At 34.7% G+C, this 17,214-nt stretch overlaps 1 protein-coding gene across 2 annotated transcripts in view; it reads left to right on the top strand.

The window, feature by feature from the left end:
- Nucleotides 1-17,214, top strand: part of ADGRB3 (adhesion G protein-coupled receptor B3) — a 692,295-nt gene that overhangs the window by 619,707 nt on the left and 55,374 nt on the right. For both annotated transcript variants that reach the window (XM_036414772.2, XM_036414773.2), the window contains exon 20: nucleotides 15,644-15,794. In XM_036414772.2, the coding sequence (XP_036270665.1) occupies nucleotides 15,644-15,794 (151 nt within the window). The remainder of the gene's footprint in view (nucleotides 1-15,643; nucleotides 15,795-17,214) is intronic.

The following is a 17,214-nucleotide window of genomic DNA, read 5'->3' as shown; positions in this document are numbered from 1 at the left end:
ATAGACTTTTTATACAAAATTTAAAAAACGCAAATTCAGAATTTGAAGTGTTCTCATCTTTTTGATCTTACTCATTCCAGTAATGCATTCTAAATGCATGTACATGTCATAATTACTTAGATGTGTTTTTATACTTACATAATGTGTATGCTTTTAAGTTGTTTAAAACATTTCTACCTTACCTAATGCAGGATTTTTTGTATACTGAATACCCAATGAATGCTTTCTCCTTGAGGAATCAAGGACAAAACCCATTAAGACATACTAAAGGGGGAAAAAAATCACCTAGGGTTTATCTGGGCTGAGCTATTCTTTCCCAATAAATAAATGTCTTCCAAAAATGTATTTATAGTCAGTACTTACAAAAGTAATGGTACTAGAAATAGTTCATTTTGCTGCATGTTATTTATTTCCAATCTGGGCTACAGTACTCTGACCATAGTTGTCTGTTCCACATGCTGAGAAACTGAGAACCTAGCTTGGTAGGGTTCCAAACTTTCAAAGGTAATTGTTTATTAAAAGATAAGAAGCATTTTGAGACAACCTCAATCTTGCCTCCGAAGAAGGGATTTGCTACAATGTGATTTCAGCATTTCCCAGCGCATGGACTGAAATTTTGATTTGTTCTTGGCAATGGTTTGAGTCGTTTCCATAGAGCTGGTTTATGTCTTCTTACAGCACGCAGGGGCAAGGAGTGTGTCGCAAGAAGTCCAAGGTTAAAGAACATGACGCTGTGTGCTGGGGAATCCATAAAAAAGAAACACGGAGAAAACCCAGACAGGGAAACAGAAAAGCCAGTAGTTTTTTACTTTTGTTCGGCGCTGGAATCCGTGCTGTAGAGTTGGATGGGGAAATGTGCCGTGGGCCCTTGGTTTCCCAGTGGTAATGAACTCATAAATGCACGATCACACAGCTCAACAGAGGCTTCAGTGCTTCCTGGCAATTTCATGTTTTCTGGCTTTTTAGTTCTCAACAAAGAGAATTTCCAATCTGTTCGTGTGTGTACTCAAACCTCTGATTTCCCTCCTACATCTTTAGCATTAGCAATTAACTCAGCTCCTACTCGCAAAAGAATTTGGTAACTGTCACAGACAGAAAAATTGTACCTTCCCACTAGGAAGCATGTTAACTTTTCTATATTTACACCCAATTTTTTTTTCTTTCCTACTTTTTTTTTTAATTCTTTATTGTTTAAAGTCTTCTGTATGTCTCCTTTTTCCCTCATTGACCTCTCCCTGGCCACTCCCACCCCCAGCACATGCCCTCAGCCCCCCAATGTCTGTCTCCATTGGTTATGCTTATATGCATGCATTCAAGTCCTTTTGTTGATCTTTTACCCACATCCCCTACCCCCACCCCCACCTTCCCTCTGAGGTTCCATGCTTCTATGTCTCTAGATTTATTTTTGTTCATCAGTTTATGTTGTTGATTATATTCCACAAATAAGTGAGATCATGTGGTATTTATCTTTCTCCAACTGGCTTATTTTGCTTAGTATAATGCTCTCCTTGTCCATCCATGCTCTTGCAAATAGCACGAGTTCTTTCTTTTTTTTACAGCAGCATAGTATTCCATTGTGGAGATGTACCACAGTTTTTTATCCCACTCATCTACTGATGGGCACTTAGGCTATTTCCAAATTTAGCTATGCAAATTATGCTGTTATGAACATAGGGGTGCATATGCCCTTTCTGATTGATGTTCCTGATTTCTAGAAGTCCAATAATTGACCCATTAATCCCACTTTCCTACCTGTTTTAAATCAAGAGCAGACTTTCTCTTTATCCAAGGCCAGTTCTTCTCATATACTTTAGAATTAATTTCTATCATGCTTTTCAGTAGTTGTAGTCCTCTCCTGACTCATAGTTTGTTTGTTTTTCCCTTTAATGTGTAAACATACTTTAGTATCTCTTATTGTAAAATATATATTGCATACCCACCTTTCCTTCTAATAATTGTAGAAGTACTAATAACTACAATTCATATGTATATTTATCACTTAGTGTATGCCAGTAGTATTCTAAGATCTTTCTATTATTAACTTGCTCAGGGGAGGGGGCAGGGGAATCTTGCTATACCCAGCTCTGGGGCTGTTACTTTATTCCTGCCAAGGGAAGTAGAGCCAACAGAAGGATGATCTCTCCCAGGAAATGTCACTTTCTCATCACTAGTTCAGGGTCATCTTGGGTCATGCAAACACAGAGGTAAGAGATATTACCATATTTCCCCGAAAATAAGACATCCTCCAAAAATAAGACCTACTTACAGGTTTCCTTCTGAGTGAAATATAAGGCATCTCCTGAAAATAAGGCCCCCCCTAGGCTAAACATGAAAGATTTGGTCCACTGATTCTGAAAGAAATGGAGTCACAAGAAATTCACCAGGAAATTCAGGAATTGGTTTGTTATGATGATGTTCCAGAAGATGATGACATGATTGTCTTGAATAAATGAGTAAATTCTTGATACTGTAGGATTCACAGTTTGTCTGGTTTGTGTTGACAACTACCATACTACCGTACCGTATACAGGTAATAAATTTTCTTTATTTTCATTTAACAATAAATGTGTACCGTATTCTTCTTCATGGAAAAATAAGACATCCCCTGAAAATAAGACCTAGCGCATATTTGGGAGCAAAAATTAATATAAGACACTGTCTTATTTTCGGGGAAAGAGGGTATTATTAATTATAATCAAACAGGAATTGATAGTATGTTTACCTCCTTCCTACACACTGGTAATGACAGCATTACTCTATTTTTTGCCTTTTTTTTTTTTTTACACACATTTAATTGTTATTTGATTTTGTTTTCAAAGCAGGCTTTATGAAGATGTCTACTAGGTCTAAATTACAATAAAACATGAATGTATAGCAGAGACCTCCATTTGATACTTTTCCTAGAATTTTAGGAACAGGCTAAATTAAGTTATATAATAGGTTGAGAATTTGTGTGCATAGTCATTATTGTTAATACTTTTTAAAGCCTACTAAGAGCTAAGCACATTACACTTATTATTTATAATTTTAAGATGACCTTATGTAGTAATATTTTCACTCCCATCTGACAGATGAAAGATTAAGGCTGTGAGAAGTGGAATAATTGGTTCAAGGTCACTTGTTTGGTAAGCTTCAGTTGCCAAGGGTCAGTCATGACTGTCCAAGTCGCTGATTGTAAACCCTGGTGAATATTAGAATCATCTGAGGAGCCATAACAGTTCTAGCACTCAGGCTGCACCTGGACAATTACATCAGCATCTTAGGGGGTAATGCCGATACTTATATTTTAGAGCTCCCCAGGTGACACTGCTGTGCAGCCAAAGTTGAGAAATACTTGCCTGCTTCTCAGACGGAAGACAATTTCTTCCAAAATTGGTTTCATTCCACATTTAAAAAGTCCTTTGACACGAAATAGACTGTTGATTAAATTTGATAAACAGAATAAATGAAGGTCTTGATAGGAAAGCATTATCTTCCTCTTCCTGCCAAGTCATCAAAGAAATATTTTCAAAGCGTAGACACCCCAGCAACTGGGTGACAGAGTTATTATCCCTCTTTTTTGAGTGACCCTTTATGGTGCTTGCTTACATCAGAATTATAAATCCACTGATAAACTGTTCCTTCTACAGCTATAGATCACTGTGTTAATCAATTCATAGAGGTATCTTTGAGCTTATAACACATTTTGAATTATTAGTAAAGCTTTAATGATTAGTAAACATACTATTTAGAAAATGACTTTAGTATTTTTCATTTTGAATAAAGTTATTTCCTAAGCCTGGATATAACAGTATATAATGAAATAAATGCCATGCATGGTGTACACGTTTGGATTCCCAAAAGGACACATTTCCAAGAATCAGATTTTCCTCTTATTGTGACAAACTTTCCAAAGTTTTCCAATTATAAAATTGTTTTCTGCAAAACACATTTTTTGACATCTGTGGAACCAATTTTTATCTCTATTGACATCTTTCTAGTATTTTTCTTTTTATTAGTGCCACTTTATTTTAATATGAAATTATAAAATCTAGCCAATAAGAGTTATTTTTTGAGGTACTAATATTTATAAACTGCTTGAATTAACTATTTCATATCATAAATGACTTCATATTAGCAATTTCTTTTACTTATAAGGGCTAGTCTTATATCAGAGAACATGATAAAGCAGGAAACAACCTCCAACATTTTTCACAAAAGGTGATTCATAGAATGTTTCTCATCATAGTTTTGTGGCATAGGTTTAAAATCAAGTATTGCAATTTATTTTAAATAGTAAGCCAAGAGTTTTTAAGAAAGAACTAAAAGCCCATCATATATCTTCAATTTATAGTTTCCAGTACACACAAAAGAGAAAATGCTAAATATCTGGGTCTGTGTGACATATCGATATTTGTCAGTTGTCTACAAATGATATAGTTGTTGATGTAGCATTTCACAGCAGCTGTGGAATAAGGCAGGTTGAATAAAGTGGCATAACAAAAAGCTTCTTATTGAATCCTTAATACATAGAACATTTCATTTAATGAAATGGTGACCATAAGTCACAGTGCCCACTTGCCACAGCTGACCAGCAGATCCTGAACAATGGATAAATGATTACTCTGGCACAACTGTTTACTGTAAAAGAGAGGGCAAAGGGACTGCCTGGCTAAAGGAACCAGAGAGCCTTGATTACCTACCTCATTAGGCTTTTATTGTAGCAGCAGTATGAGATGAAGTTTATCTTTCAGATACACTCAGTAGGGTAAGTAATATTGGGAGGACACGTGTTTGTAGTGTCCTTTAAGCAAGGAAACTCAAAGATTAAGTATAAGGACTACAGCAAACACCTGGGAGCCTGCACACGCACAGACTTGTTTGGGAAGATCAAGGAATAATTAGGGGCACTGCTTTTGGCACTCCCCTAAGTCCAAATTCCAATAAACAGGTTGAGCAGCTTTCCACACACTTTCCTTTCTTGACTGTCCTTCTTACAAACTTTCCAACCAAGTGTTATGCCTCCCCATACCCACTGGTTTTAATAATTCCTCTCATTGGACTGAGGTGCTGTATCCTGATAACCTCAGAGTACATTTGCACATTGTTGATGGAGTTTACATACCCACACTCTACTTTTAAATGTTGCATTTTTTTTTGTTGGTATGTGTGTTTTTTAAGTTGGTGGTGATTTGGGCAATGATGCTCCATCATGTAATAGCATTTGTTTGTTTATCATAACACCTATTTACTAGCTTCACACTATTTTATTTCAAAAAGTATTTGAGGTATATAGTATTCCATGGTGTAAATGTACCACAGCCTTTTTATCCACTCATCTACTATTGGGTACTTGGACTATTTCCAGATCTCAGCTATTGTAAGTAATGGTGTTATTAACATAGGGGTGAATGTATTATTTCTATTGGTGTTTCTGGTTTCTTAGGATATATTCCTAGGAGTGGGATCAGTGGACCAAATGGCATTTTTAATTTTTTTTTTTTTTAGGAAACTCCACAGTCTTTACCATTGTGATTGTATCAGCATTCATTCTTGCCAGTAGTGTACTAGGGTTTCCTTTACTCAGCATCCTCACCAGCTTGTCATTTGTTGATGGCATTCTGGCAGATGTGAGGTAGTACCTCATTGGCGTTTTAATTTGCATCTATCTGATGATTTGCGAATTTCAGCATTTTTTTCATATGTTTGTTGTCTATCTATATATCCTCTTTGGAGCAGTGTCTGTTCAGGTCCTCTGCCCATTTTTAATTTGATTTTTTGTCTTCCTTTTATTGAGTTGTATGAGTACTTTATATATTTTGGAAATTAAGAGAAAGACACATATCACATGATCTCACTTTTACATGGAATCCAATGAACAAAATAAACTGATGAACAAAATAGATCCAGAGACATGGAAACATGCAACAGACTGACTAGTCTTTAATATAGTTAAACTATATTAAAATTAATATTGCCACAATCAAGATATTTCACAGCACAAGGCAACATACAATGGTGAAAAGAGCATAAGCTTTTACATCTGTTACTTGTGTAACTTCACACAGGTTATTTAACCCGTCTAAGCTTTATTTTCTTGTTCATAAAATATTTACTTTTCATCATCGTTGCAAAATTGATGTTTAAAGCAGAATAAGTGCTGGATAAGTTAGTTTTTAATCACCTTTTTGAATGAAGTCAAACACCTTCAAATATGTTTGTTTTGCCAAATAAAAATAATTCAACATATTTGATTAAGCTTTTAATTTTGATGTTAACAGCTGACATTTTTGAGCACATGTTATTTGTGATTATGTATTATCTTTGTGCAAAGTCCTTTTTATCCATTATTATTTTTCACTCTCAGAATAATTTATTTTTAGTCTGTGAGAACTAGTGTTTTCTGAATAATGTAAATAATTATAGTGTAGCTTTTAAAGGACCATCTTTAAAATAACTATGATGATAAACCAGAATTTTCCATCAAAGAATCATTCATATGAAAACAATTACACATGTATTTCAGAATTTTATGTGTCTTGTACATGTTTTTTTTATGTGAATAGCAAGATATACATATTTCTAATGTATTTATTATAGACATATTGGTGTGAGTGAAGGAATTTATCTAAATCATTCAAATAAGAATTTCTTCATATGGAGGAATTATTTCAGTTTGTCTAAAATTGTTGAGATGTTGCAATAACTGTAAATAATTTATGATTTCTTCATAAATACATCAGTTAAAGTATACAGATATTGATACTATTAGAGAGTCTCAAAATATCCTTTTAACATGATTTACCTCAATTTCTTGTTATTATATTTCTAGCAAAAGCAAGCTTCTCTAGATTGTGTATTCCATGGAGGATTTTTTTAATATCATGTGTCTCTCATTAAAAGTATTTTCTCTTTTGCTTTTTTGAAATATTTATAAAGTAGGTATCTAAAATTGCTTATTTTCAAAGGCTAACACAATTTTTCTGATTTATTTGAATGTTGGGAATAAGGTAAATATAGTATTTTGCTCCTAGAATTTTTTTGGGGGGAAAGTAAATAATAGTTTTCAAGTTGGAATTAAAGTATCGTTAATATTTGAAATAAATTAGTAAAACAGATATCTCTTATCAGTCTAGTAAGAAATAAGAACATGGCCGAAACCAGTTTGGCTCAATGGATAGAGCGTCGGCTTGGAGACTGAAGGGACCCGGGTTCGATTCAAATCAAGGGCATGTACCTTGGTTGTGGGAATATCCCCAGTAGGGGGTGTGCAAGAGGCAGTTGATTGATGACTCTCTCTCATTGATGTTTCTAACTTTCTATCTCTCTCCCTTCCTCTCTGTACAAAATCAATAAAATATATTTTTAAAAAAAGAAAGAAGAACATGGATAAGCATCCTTAGAAATGTGAAAAATAGTATTTCTTAAAACTCATGAGATTATTACTTAAATCATTTACTTTGGAAAATATACATAAATAGATAATTTCCTAGGAAAATATAAATTGCTAAAATAAATTCAAAAGAAGTTACTACCCTGATGAAATCTTTAATTAGAGAATATTAATTAAAGAATGATATAGTAGAATTTTAGAGATAGGAAAGCCTTTAAATATCATACAGTAGAAATCTCATAATTTATAAGTGAGGATGTTGAGGTCCAAAGTTTTTATAGCAAATTGAAAAAGTAAACCATTAATTAGCTTTGGGAATTAGGAAGTCATAGGTAATTCCCCAGGAAGGGCAATTCTGAGGAGACGCTAGATTGCAAGGAGAAACTATGTGAGCAGGTATCAAAGGTGTTCATGTATATAGTTGAACCTTTCAAGAAATTTGACCACAGTTGGAAAGAGAGAGAACCATCTATTGAGAACCAGTGAGAATAGACAAATACAAAAGAGGTTGGTTGGTTGGTTAAAATCAAGATTTCAACAGATTTTTAGGCTGAGAGATTATGTATATAAGAATATAGGCACGAACTAAATGATGAGAGTATATAGTTGTCCAAATATGGGATCAAGAGTCATCGCTATGGATCAAGCTCTTTATATCCACCATGCCATTTAATCTTTACAACAATCCTGTGAGGTAGATGGTGGTGTTATTCTCTCTCTCTCTCTCTCTCTCTCTTTTTTTTTTTTTCAATGAGGAAAGAGAAGCATGGAGATTTTAAGTGACAACCAGAAAATGAAGCACTCATTTACTGTGAACTCGCAGTGTGACTCCAGGGACCTGCCCCTTAGCTCTATTACACCATCGCCTGGAAGAGGAAGGGCCTGCTTTGGAAAGGTGGAACAGGAAATAGGAAGGGCACAGGAAATATGATATGTCAAGAATATGAACTGTCTGTACCTCATCAGTAATTTAGAAGATAAGGTCATCTGATATAAGAGTAAAATAGAAAGCTAGGGCTTGAGAAGGATAAAAATTGTTGTAAAATTTAGACTATAAATGAGCAAAATAATATTATGAAAAGGCAGTGTGAGGAGGTTAAGAAATTACATTAGCTCTGGGATCAGAGACAGTGCTTTTCACACATAAACCATGAATGTTGGCCAGTTTTCTTCATCTCTTCAAACTGTCAAGTGCAAACCAGGGATGGTGATCATCTGACTATATATTATTCTGTTCTGTATCATTAGAAAAACCTTTTATCCCTGCTTTTTTTTTTCTTCTTTCTGGACTATTCTTTTATTTGATTTTCTCTATTACTTAGAATTGTCATGTCAAACTAACAGCAACAATTTATTAAATCTGGCCAGTGTTGCTCAGTGGTTGAGCACTGACCTTTGAACCAGGAGGTCAAGGTTTGATTCCTGGTCAAGGCACATACCCAAGTTACAGCTTGATCCCTAGTTGGAGGTGTGCAGGAGGCAGCCGATCAATGGTTTTCTCTTATAATTAATGTTTCTATCTCTCCCTCTCCTTTTCTCTCTGAAATCAATAATAATTTTAAAATGTGATCAAGATTTGGTGGGAATTGCATTAAATATATTTGTCAGTTTGGGTAAGATTAACATTTATATGTTGTAAATGTCAAGTCTTCCAAATCATGTACATAATATATTTTCAACTAATCATATCTTGTTTTGTGTCTTGCAATTAAAAGGTATAATTTTCTACATAAAGCAATTACACATTTTTGTTAAATGTATTTGAGGTGTTTCACAGCTGTCATTTTTGTTGTTGATTTCTTTTTAAAGCTCACCAGAGGATATTTTTTTACAATGATTATTAAAAAAAAAAAAAAAAAAGAGTGAGGAGGGGTGGAGCAGAGAGGGAGAAACAACTACTTGAGAGACACAAGAATTGATTGCCTCCCGCTTGAGTGTCCTCCAGGGCCAGGATCAAACCTGCATCCAAGGTATGCACCTTGCCCAGAAATCAATCCCATGACTGTTCAGGTCACATGATGCTCTAACCACTGAAAAAAACTGGCCAGAGCAGTTTTATAGTTTTTGTTGTTGGTATTAATAGGACCTTTTATTACCACCTTATTTACTACCTTTCCCTATTAATTTTGTTTATAGGTATAATTTTTTTTCTCAGTTTCTACAGAACTTTCTTTCTTTGAAGATTTTATTTTTTGTTACCTCCATTGTCTCTCTCCACTCCCCACATTTTATTTTTCTTTGCTTGACTTCTTTTTTTTCATGTTGGAACATTTTCTCAATTATCTGATTATCCCTGGCTGTATATTCATATATAAAAGCAAAGCTCTAAACAATGACTTGAAGCTCTACATGGGTAGATAGGCTTATTGAAAGGTAGATTTTAAAAAATAGATTGATTTTTATTTTAGAGAGAGAAAGGAAGGAAGAACATGATGGGGGAAGAGGGAGGAAGAAGGAAGAGAGAGAGAGAGAGAGAGAGAGAGAGAGAGAGAGAGAGAGAGGGGGGGGGGAGGGAAAGAAGGAGAGAGGGAGAGAGGGAGAGAGGGAAAGAGGGAGAGAGAGAGAGAGAGATTGACTTGCTGTTCACTTATCTACTTATTTATGCATTCATTGGTTGCTTCTTGTATGTGGCCTGACCAGAGATTGAACCTGTAGCATGTTGGGACGATGCCCTAACCAACTGAGCTACCTGGCCAGTGTTTGAAAGGTAGATTTGACAATATATTAATCAAGAATGAGCCAGAGTATGAAGGTTTTTTTTCCTCTCTAGGGAAAAATTTAAATCTCTGATCTGCCAATATTCTGGGAGTAGGAGTGAGGGGAGGGCCCTATGATTCAACACATACATGTGTATCTGCTTGTACATCAACTCACTAATAAGCCTGGTGCTTGAGTTTAGAACCCAATCCATTCCATTTTCCAGAGATTAAACATCCCTGCTCCAGTGCAGGGTTGTATTTTGAGCTAAGTAAGAAACAAAATTTCAACTATTATGTACCGTATTTTTCAGACCATAAGACGCACTTTTTTCCCCCCAGAAGTGGGGGGGAAAAGTCCCTACATCTTATGGTCCAAATATAGCCTACACATATACTTTAAAAAAAAATTTTTTTACTTGCCCGGCTCTGTGTGGTCTCTGTGTGCTTGCCTGGCTCTAAAATGGTTCTAAATGCTGCTGTTTACTTTACAGGGTTGATTACATGTGTTTATGACTGTGATGTTGGGTTTTAATGCACATAAAATATTATAGGACACTATTTGTTTCAGAATCTTTTTTTCTTCATTTCCCTTCTCTAAAAACTGGTGCGTCTTATGGTCCGAAAAATACGGTATATACTTTTTCAGACCTTTCTCTTTTTCAGTCCCGTGTACTAGTAATTCTGTGTCCCTCTCTTTCTGGCTACTAATCTTTCCAAGTATTAAACTCTTCAAAAGGTCTGCAGAGTTATGGGTCTATTACAGTCAGTATTTCCATAATCATCCCCACCCTATAAGCATTTGGGCTATTCTTTCTCTGCCACTGTAAGTCAGTTATACCCTCTTTTTCAACATCTTCTGAATTTATTTACACTATTAGTTCACTGTTGTCTGCCATCTATTCTCTTTTTCCTGTGGCTGAATAACTTGGTCATTTTAACATGGTTTTGGAGGAAGAAGAGAAATAAATCTGTTATGATGAATTAGAAATTTTGTTTTACATTTTCCAGGAGTGAGGGGACTGGGGGACTCTGGAGGCAGGTGCATGGAGGAGCTGGACTTACCTAAGGGCAGGCCCAGCTCTGCTGTGCTCCTGCCACCCTGGCAGGCCTGAGGGGATTGGGATACTGCCATTTTGTGGCTGTGGGCGCTGCCATCTTTTAGGGTGTGGCAGTCAATTAGTATATTCCCTCCTTATTGGCTGTGGGCATCACCATCTTTGATGGTGGGACAGTAAATTAGCATATCCCCTCCTTATTGGATGTGGGCACTGCCATCTTTGATGATGGGGCAGTCAATTAGCATATCCCCTTCTTATTAGCTGTGGTACCATCATCTTTGTGATGGTGTAAGGGTCAATTAACATATTCCCTTTTTATTAGATAGCATGAATATATTTCTTGCTCATGTCACAGTCTAATATTTGGCAGCTAGAGTTAATATGTGCATTCAGTGTCACAAATTTCTTTCATCATGGGGCTTTACTGTCTTCTAGGGACTCAGAGCTCCTCAATGAAGCTTTGTGTCTGGATACTAATATGGAAAGAGTAAAAGCATGGAGGATTTCATAGGTCATTTTATGGGAATAACCTGGAAGTGGTGTACATCAATGTTACCCATATACTATTGGCCAGAACTCGGTTACATGTTTCCTTACCAGCAAACATCTAAAAAATGAAATCTAGTAGGATACTTAGGAGAAAGAAGACAAAATAAAAATAAATCTCTTTTTTCAATTATAGTTTACATTTATTATTACTTTGTATTAATTTTAGGTGGATAGCATAGTGGTAAGACAATCATACAATTCAAAAAGGGCTCCCCTTGATATTTCCAGTACCCACCTGGCATTTATTGGCATTTATAGGCCTTTGAAATCAGCTTGGATTTTATAGATCAATTTTAACATTTAAAAAAATTCTATTTTGCTAATTTTTGCTTTTATCTTTATTAAATTTCTTCTGCTTTCTTTAATTAGCCTATTAATTTTCATTTTCTATCTAAGGCTAATGTTAAGGTAGGCAAAGGTGGGAAAACATTGTTAACATAAACGCTCAAACATTTCTAATATCAAGAGTTAAACATATCTCTAATATTTCTGAGGACAAAAAAAGAGGCTCAGCATACTTTGATTTCCCCTGCTCCCTTGTAACTTTCATCTCTCCCGCCTTTTAACCCTCATTAATATAATTTTAGTATTTATGTCCAACTGGCTGTATTTTAAAATATAAATATTAGTATTTGTATATTTTTAAAATAGTGAAGAGTTATTTGTACTTAATGTATTCTATTACTTTCTTTGCTATCCATTACTTCTTTTATTTTTTTAATCTTATTCCTTCCTCCTGGACACCTTCTGATTAATATTGGTATATATTGTCCAGCAGTTCTTTTAGACAGAATCTTGAGACAGTAAACTTCAAAGTTCCTTTCGATTCTAAAAATGTCTTTATTTCTGCCTCTCACTTAAATAATAGTTTGGCTGGGTGTAGAATTATATCTTCAAAGTTATTTTTTCTTTAGAATGTTAAAGATACTATTCTATTGTCATGTATCCTGGGTTGCTCACACGAAGTCCGATGTTATATGTCTTTGTTAGTAATCTTTCTTTTGACTCAGACAGCTTTTGAGATTTTTTTCTTTATTCTTGATGTTCACAAATTTTATCACAATATATCTAGGGGGGGGTGTCTGTGTATGTTTGTGTTTCATCTTTAACCTCTAGCCAAGAGGATCTTTAAAGTTCTAAGAAAATTTTCCATAGTATTTCTTTCAATGCTGCCTTTCCCCTTAGTTTCCTCTATTTCATACTTTTGGAAGTACTTTTAAACCAATGTTAGGACTCCTGTGTCATCTGTGCATCTTAAATCTCCCACTTTCCATGTCTTAATCTGTGCTCCCAATATCTAGCTTTGAGTTGTGGTATCCTCCAGTGGGAGCTCTTCTCTCTGCTTTTTAGGCATTTCTGATAGTGTCTACTCTAGCACAGATTATATCTTTTTTCCCAGTTATCTTATGAAATCTCTTCTATGGTCTCTCAGGATTTGGGGTGAAGGGTATACAATAAGGGTGAGAGGTATAAACAGAGCTCAATTTCCAATTTAAATAACTTTTCAAGTTGTGCAATATTTGTTAATCATACTCATCAGCTGTAAAGCAGCACCAGATTGGGATTTGGCAAGGCAGGTGGAGCGGAAGAATGGGATGATGAATGGGTGTTCATGAGCCTCACATTTGGTATGGTGAGCTGTGAGACTTGGCTGTGGTGGGATTGAAAAGCAGACACATAGAGACTGAGAAGCTGTTAACTCTGGAGGTCATGACAGTAGGGCCAGTGGTAACAAGAACAGGACAAGTGACAACAATTTAGTAAATATAACAAATCAGTAGACAAGGCAGGTGTATTTCTTTATGTGGAGTATCTGATTTTATGCTGATTCTTCACATGATAATGAAGCAAAATATAGCTTGCTTGCTTTCTCAGGATCTTAGATTTTGTTACATTCTTCATGTAAGATTAGTTTTGTGATTTTAGACCTTTTAGTTCACACATGCCTTAGGTTGAAACCGTCTACCTGCATGCTTGGAGCAGTTTCCAGACATTTAGGAATATTCATCTGACCATAGTAGAATGCTATTACCCATCGAAATGTTTTTTTCTTATCTAGTTACTATATTTTCCCACTCACGTTATTGCCATGCTGTTGTCCAGAGAGACATGAATTTATTTAAATAAATATCAGTAGCTCCCAATTACATGTATTTCAATTTATATTAGGATTAAAGTATCAGGAAACATAATATATAGAAAGCAAATTAGAAGTCTCTGTATTGAGACTTTGAGCATTTTATTATTATAAAATTGCAGGGCTTCCAGCAATTATCATTTAACATTTCAACATTTTACACTGTTGTGTTTTTTTTTATAACCCTATATTGATAGTTTAAAAATAGAGAAGGAATAGCTTTGCTAGCCCACACAATTTAGATAAAACTGGAGGGAGGAAATGGCACACGAATTAGAAAGTGTAACTAGTTTTCAGATATTGAATGGAAGAGGTCTTTAAATTCAAATTGGGATCAGCTACAGGAATGAGCAAAGTAGTCAGCCTGAAGGTATTTAAACCTAAACCTCAATGTCTCACAGATAGCAGGAATCTAAGTTGGTTAAAGCTACTACATTATGTCCGAAATAAGAGTAAAGGTGTGAGGAAGAGGGTGCCAGGAATCCATACTTTTCATACTGAGTTATCATCTTTTTAAGAATAAATATAAGTACTAAGTAGATTTAAGTACTATATGGAATAAGAAATCACACACTGAAAAAAATGGTAACTCCTTTGTTAGTACTATTAAAAATGATAATTATAATCATAGTCAGTTGCATACTTGCTAAATGCCTACCCCAGTGTTACTCAGCTTCTATACATTACCCCTCATCATTAAAACAATCTGCTAAGATAAATAGGACATTTCTTTGTATAGTATTAAAAGAATTGGAACGCTAAATTAACATCTGGTGAATTTCACCAGAATAAGCAAATAACATTAATAATTTGGACCTAAATTTTAAAAAAGATAATTCCACTTTAGCAGTGTGGAGTGAAGGTGGGAGGATGAATGTTGTATTTTTATTTTTTTACTATGAGTTTTTATTAATTTTTTTTTCTAGCTCTACTAGGTTTGATTCTTTTCAGTTTTTAGAAACAGCAAGACTGAAACAGAAAGGGAAAAATTAGTTTGGTTACTGGTTCTGGTTTATAAAGACTTGCTTTTTAACAAGATTTACACAAAGAAATCATACCAATAGTGAAATAAGTATCCATCTTTACCAAAATGAAGTTGCTCATCTTTGCAGACAGGTCACAAATAACTAATGGTTGGCACCTTCAGAGGGATTAAGTTGCATAAAATATCTGTGAAATCATGACCGTGTTACTACCAGTGACTAGATTAGCTTTTCAAAATGATTTGATCAGGATACACATTGTAATGTAAATGTAAGAACATAGAGTAATGTATTAAGTGCTTCAAAATACATGTTATTTTGTACGAGGCTATTAGCCAAACCATTTTATGCTTTGTTCTTATACCTTGAATATCACACTTGTATAAAAGCAAAGTAATTTTTCCTTTTCAAAGGCTGTTGCTATGTAATCTTAACTTCAACCCGGATAAAACAACATAGAGTTATCAGTCAAAAAGGAAGGATAAAGAATGTAGCCCAAAGAATTATGCGAAATGTCTGTATCTTAAATTAAACCAAAGAAAGGACCATTCCCATAATTATATTTCAAGAAAACATTCAAGTAAAGCAGTAATTTTAATTTCCCCTGAGTTTAAATTTACATTTAGGCTTCTTCTCATAAAAAATTGAACACACAAACAGAATTTTTTTAATCATAGATATTATGTACATAAAGACCACAGGGTTTCCAATTTCTATAAATAATTACTGTGTCACAGAGGGAGGTAGATATTTGAAATAAAAGCAATGCATTGGAAGGATTAACAATCCTCTAAAGGACACATGATTCCCTCCATAATCACCGTGGGTCTTTTTTGTTTCCACAGAGTATCTGTACAACCACCACTGCATTTTTGCACTTTTTCTTCTTGGCTTCATTCTGTTGGGTTTTGACTGAGGCTTGGCAGTCATATATGGCTGTAACTGGAAAAATTAGAACACGGCTTATAAGGAAACGCTTTTTGTGCCTTGGATGGGGTAAGCATAATAATAAACCCTTTCGTGCTCTTGTTAAGATGACTTTGAATACTTATATAATAAAGCAATAGAGTATTATTATTCTAAGACTACTTTAACTTGTGTGTAATTTGATAAATGGATGTGGAAATATATGAAGTTGGCCATTTTTTTTTAACATTCTTTAGGCATTTGGAACATTAACAAGGAGTAAATATTGGATGACCACATAGATAGCAGGTAGTCAACAGTGTGAGTAGTGTAAGATGAGGCCTGAGGTACCTACAGGCAGAGAAAAGCAGTGTTCTATGCTGATATGTTCTGAAAGTGCAAAATCTTTTAAAATGTTCAGGGCTCAAGGTCATGTACACTAGTCAGGTACCTCCCACAAGAAAACTCTGAGGAATTCATTCCAAGACCACTCAGAACTTTTAAAGACTACAGCTTTTCACATCACAGGGGAAAACCCACTTAGAGATAGAAAGAAACCTCATGTATAATCACTTTGGGGACTCAAAGGAAAGGCAGAATTGTTGACAAACAGAATTAATTAATTCTTTGCCCATCTTTAATAGAAAAAAATTTTTCTTAAATTGTCTTATGAAGTAGACATCTTGAAAATCTGTGCATTTCATCGGGCCAATTTTAATGTTTAATTAAATTTTATTAATTTGTTTAGGTTAAGAAACTAGTTTTAGAAAAATCCCAAGATGTTTGCTTTGAGTTTCAAAACACTAAAAACACTGGGAACTTGCGAACAAATATACAACAAATGCCAAATGTACCAGAGACTGGAGAAGAGTATGCTTTAGGGAGCCTTAAAAAGTACAAATAAGTGGATTTATTACAGTACCAGAATAATTTATGTGGGGAAAAATAGGATCAAGTACACTTAAGGATTATCCATCAGGTTTCAGCAAGGGTCTGTCATGTCTGACAAATGAATTCAGGCTCTTTGTGCTAATAGAATAAATGAGAATGCCATTAAGAAATTAGAAAAATGTATTCTACTTACACTTTCATAAAATTTTTGTCTGGATTTCATGTCAAAAGCCTTTCAAAGTTGGGCTGGTATTGAATTTTGTCATCAGCTAGTACCATAGATTCAAGACATATAGGTTGCAATTAAGAAGACTTTCCTTGAAATATGAAGTGGCAATTGTTAGGATTGGCAACTACCTTATTTAATAGCATTACCGAAGATCTTAAGGGAAGGTTTCAGCTGGTCTCTAAGTTTACAGTTAATATTAAATGACTCTGGATAGCAAAAAATGCTCAACTGACAGTGCTAGACTATCAGAAAGTCTGTGAATGGGCAGAATGGTGGCATATGAGTTTTATGAAGTCAAAGTACAACATAGTAGATTTAGAGAAAATTTAAAAATCTAAATTGTATAGGATGAAGAATATTAATTCTTCAACTATGACCCAAGAGAGTGTT

The sequence above is a fragment of the Pipistrellus kuhlii genome, unplaced genomic scaffold (assembly GCF_014108245.1).
Source record: "Pipistrellus kuhlii isolate mPipKuh1 unplaced genomic scaffold, mPipKuh1.p scaffold_m20_p_5, whole genome shotgun sequence".
Lineage (NCBI taxonomy): Eukaryota > Metazoa > Chordata > Mammalia > Chiroptera > Vespertilionidae > Pipistrellus > Pipistrellus kuhlii.
Note: the sequence above shows the minus strand (reverse complement) of the source record. Positions and strands in the feature narration are given on the sequence as shown.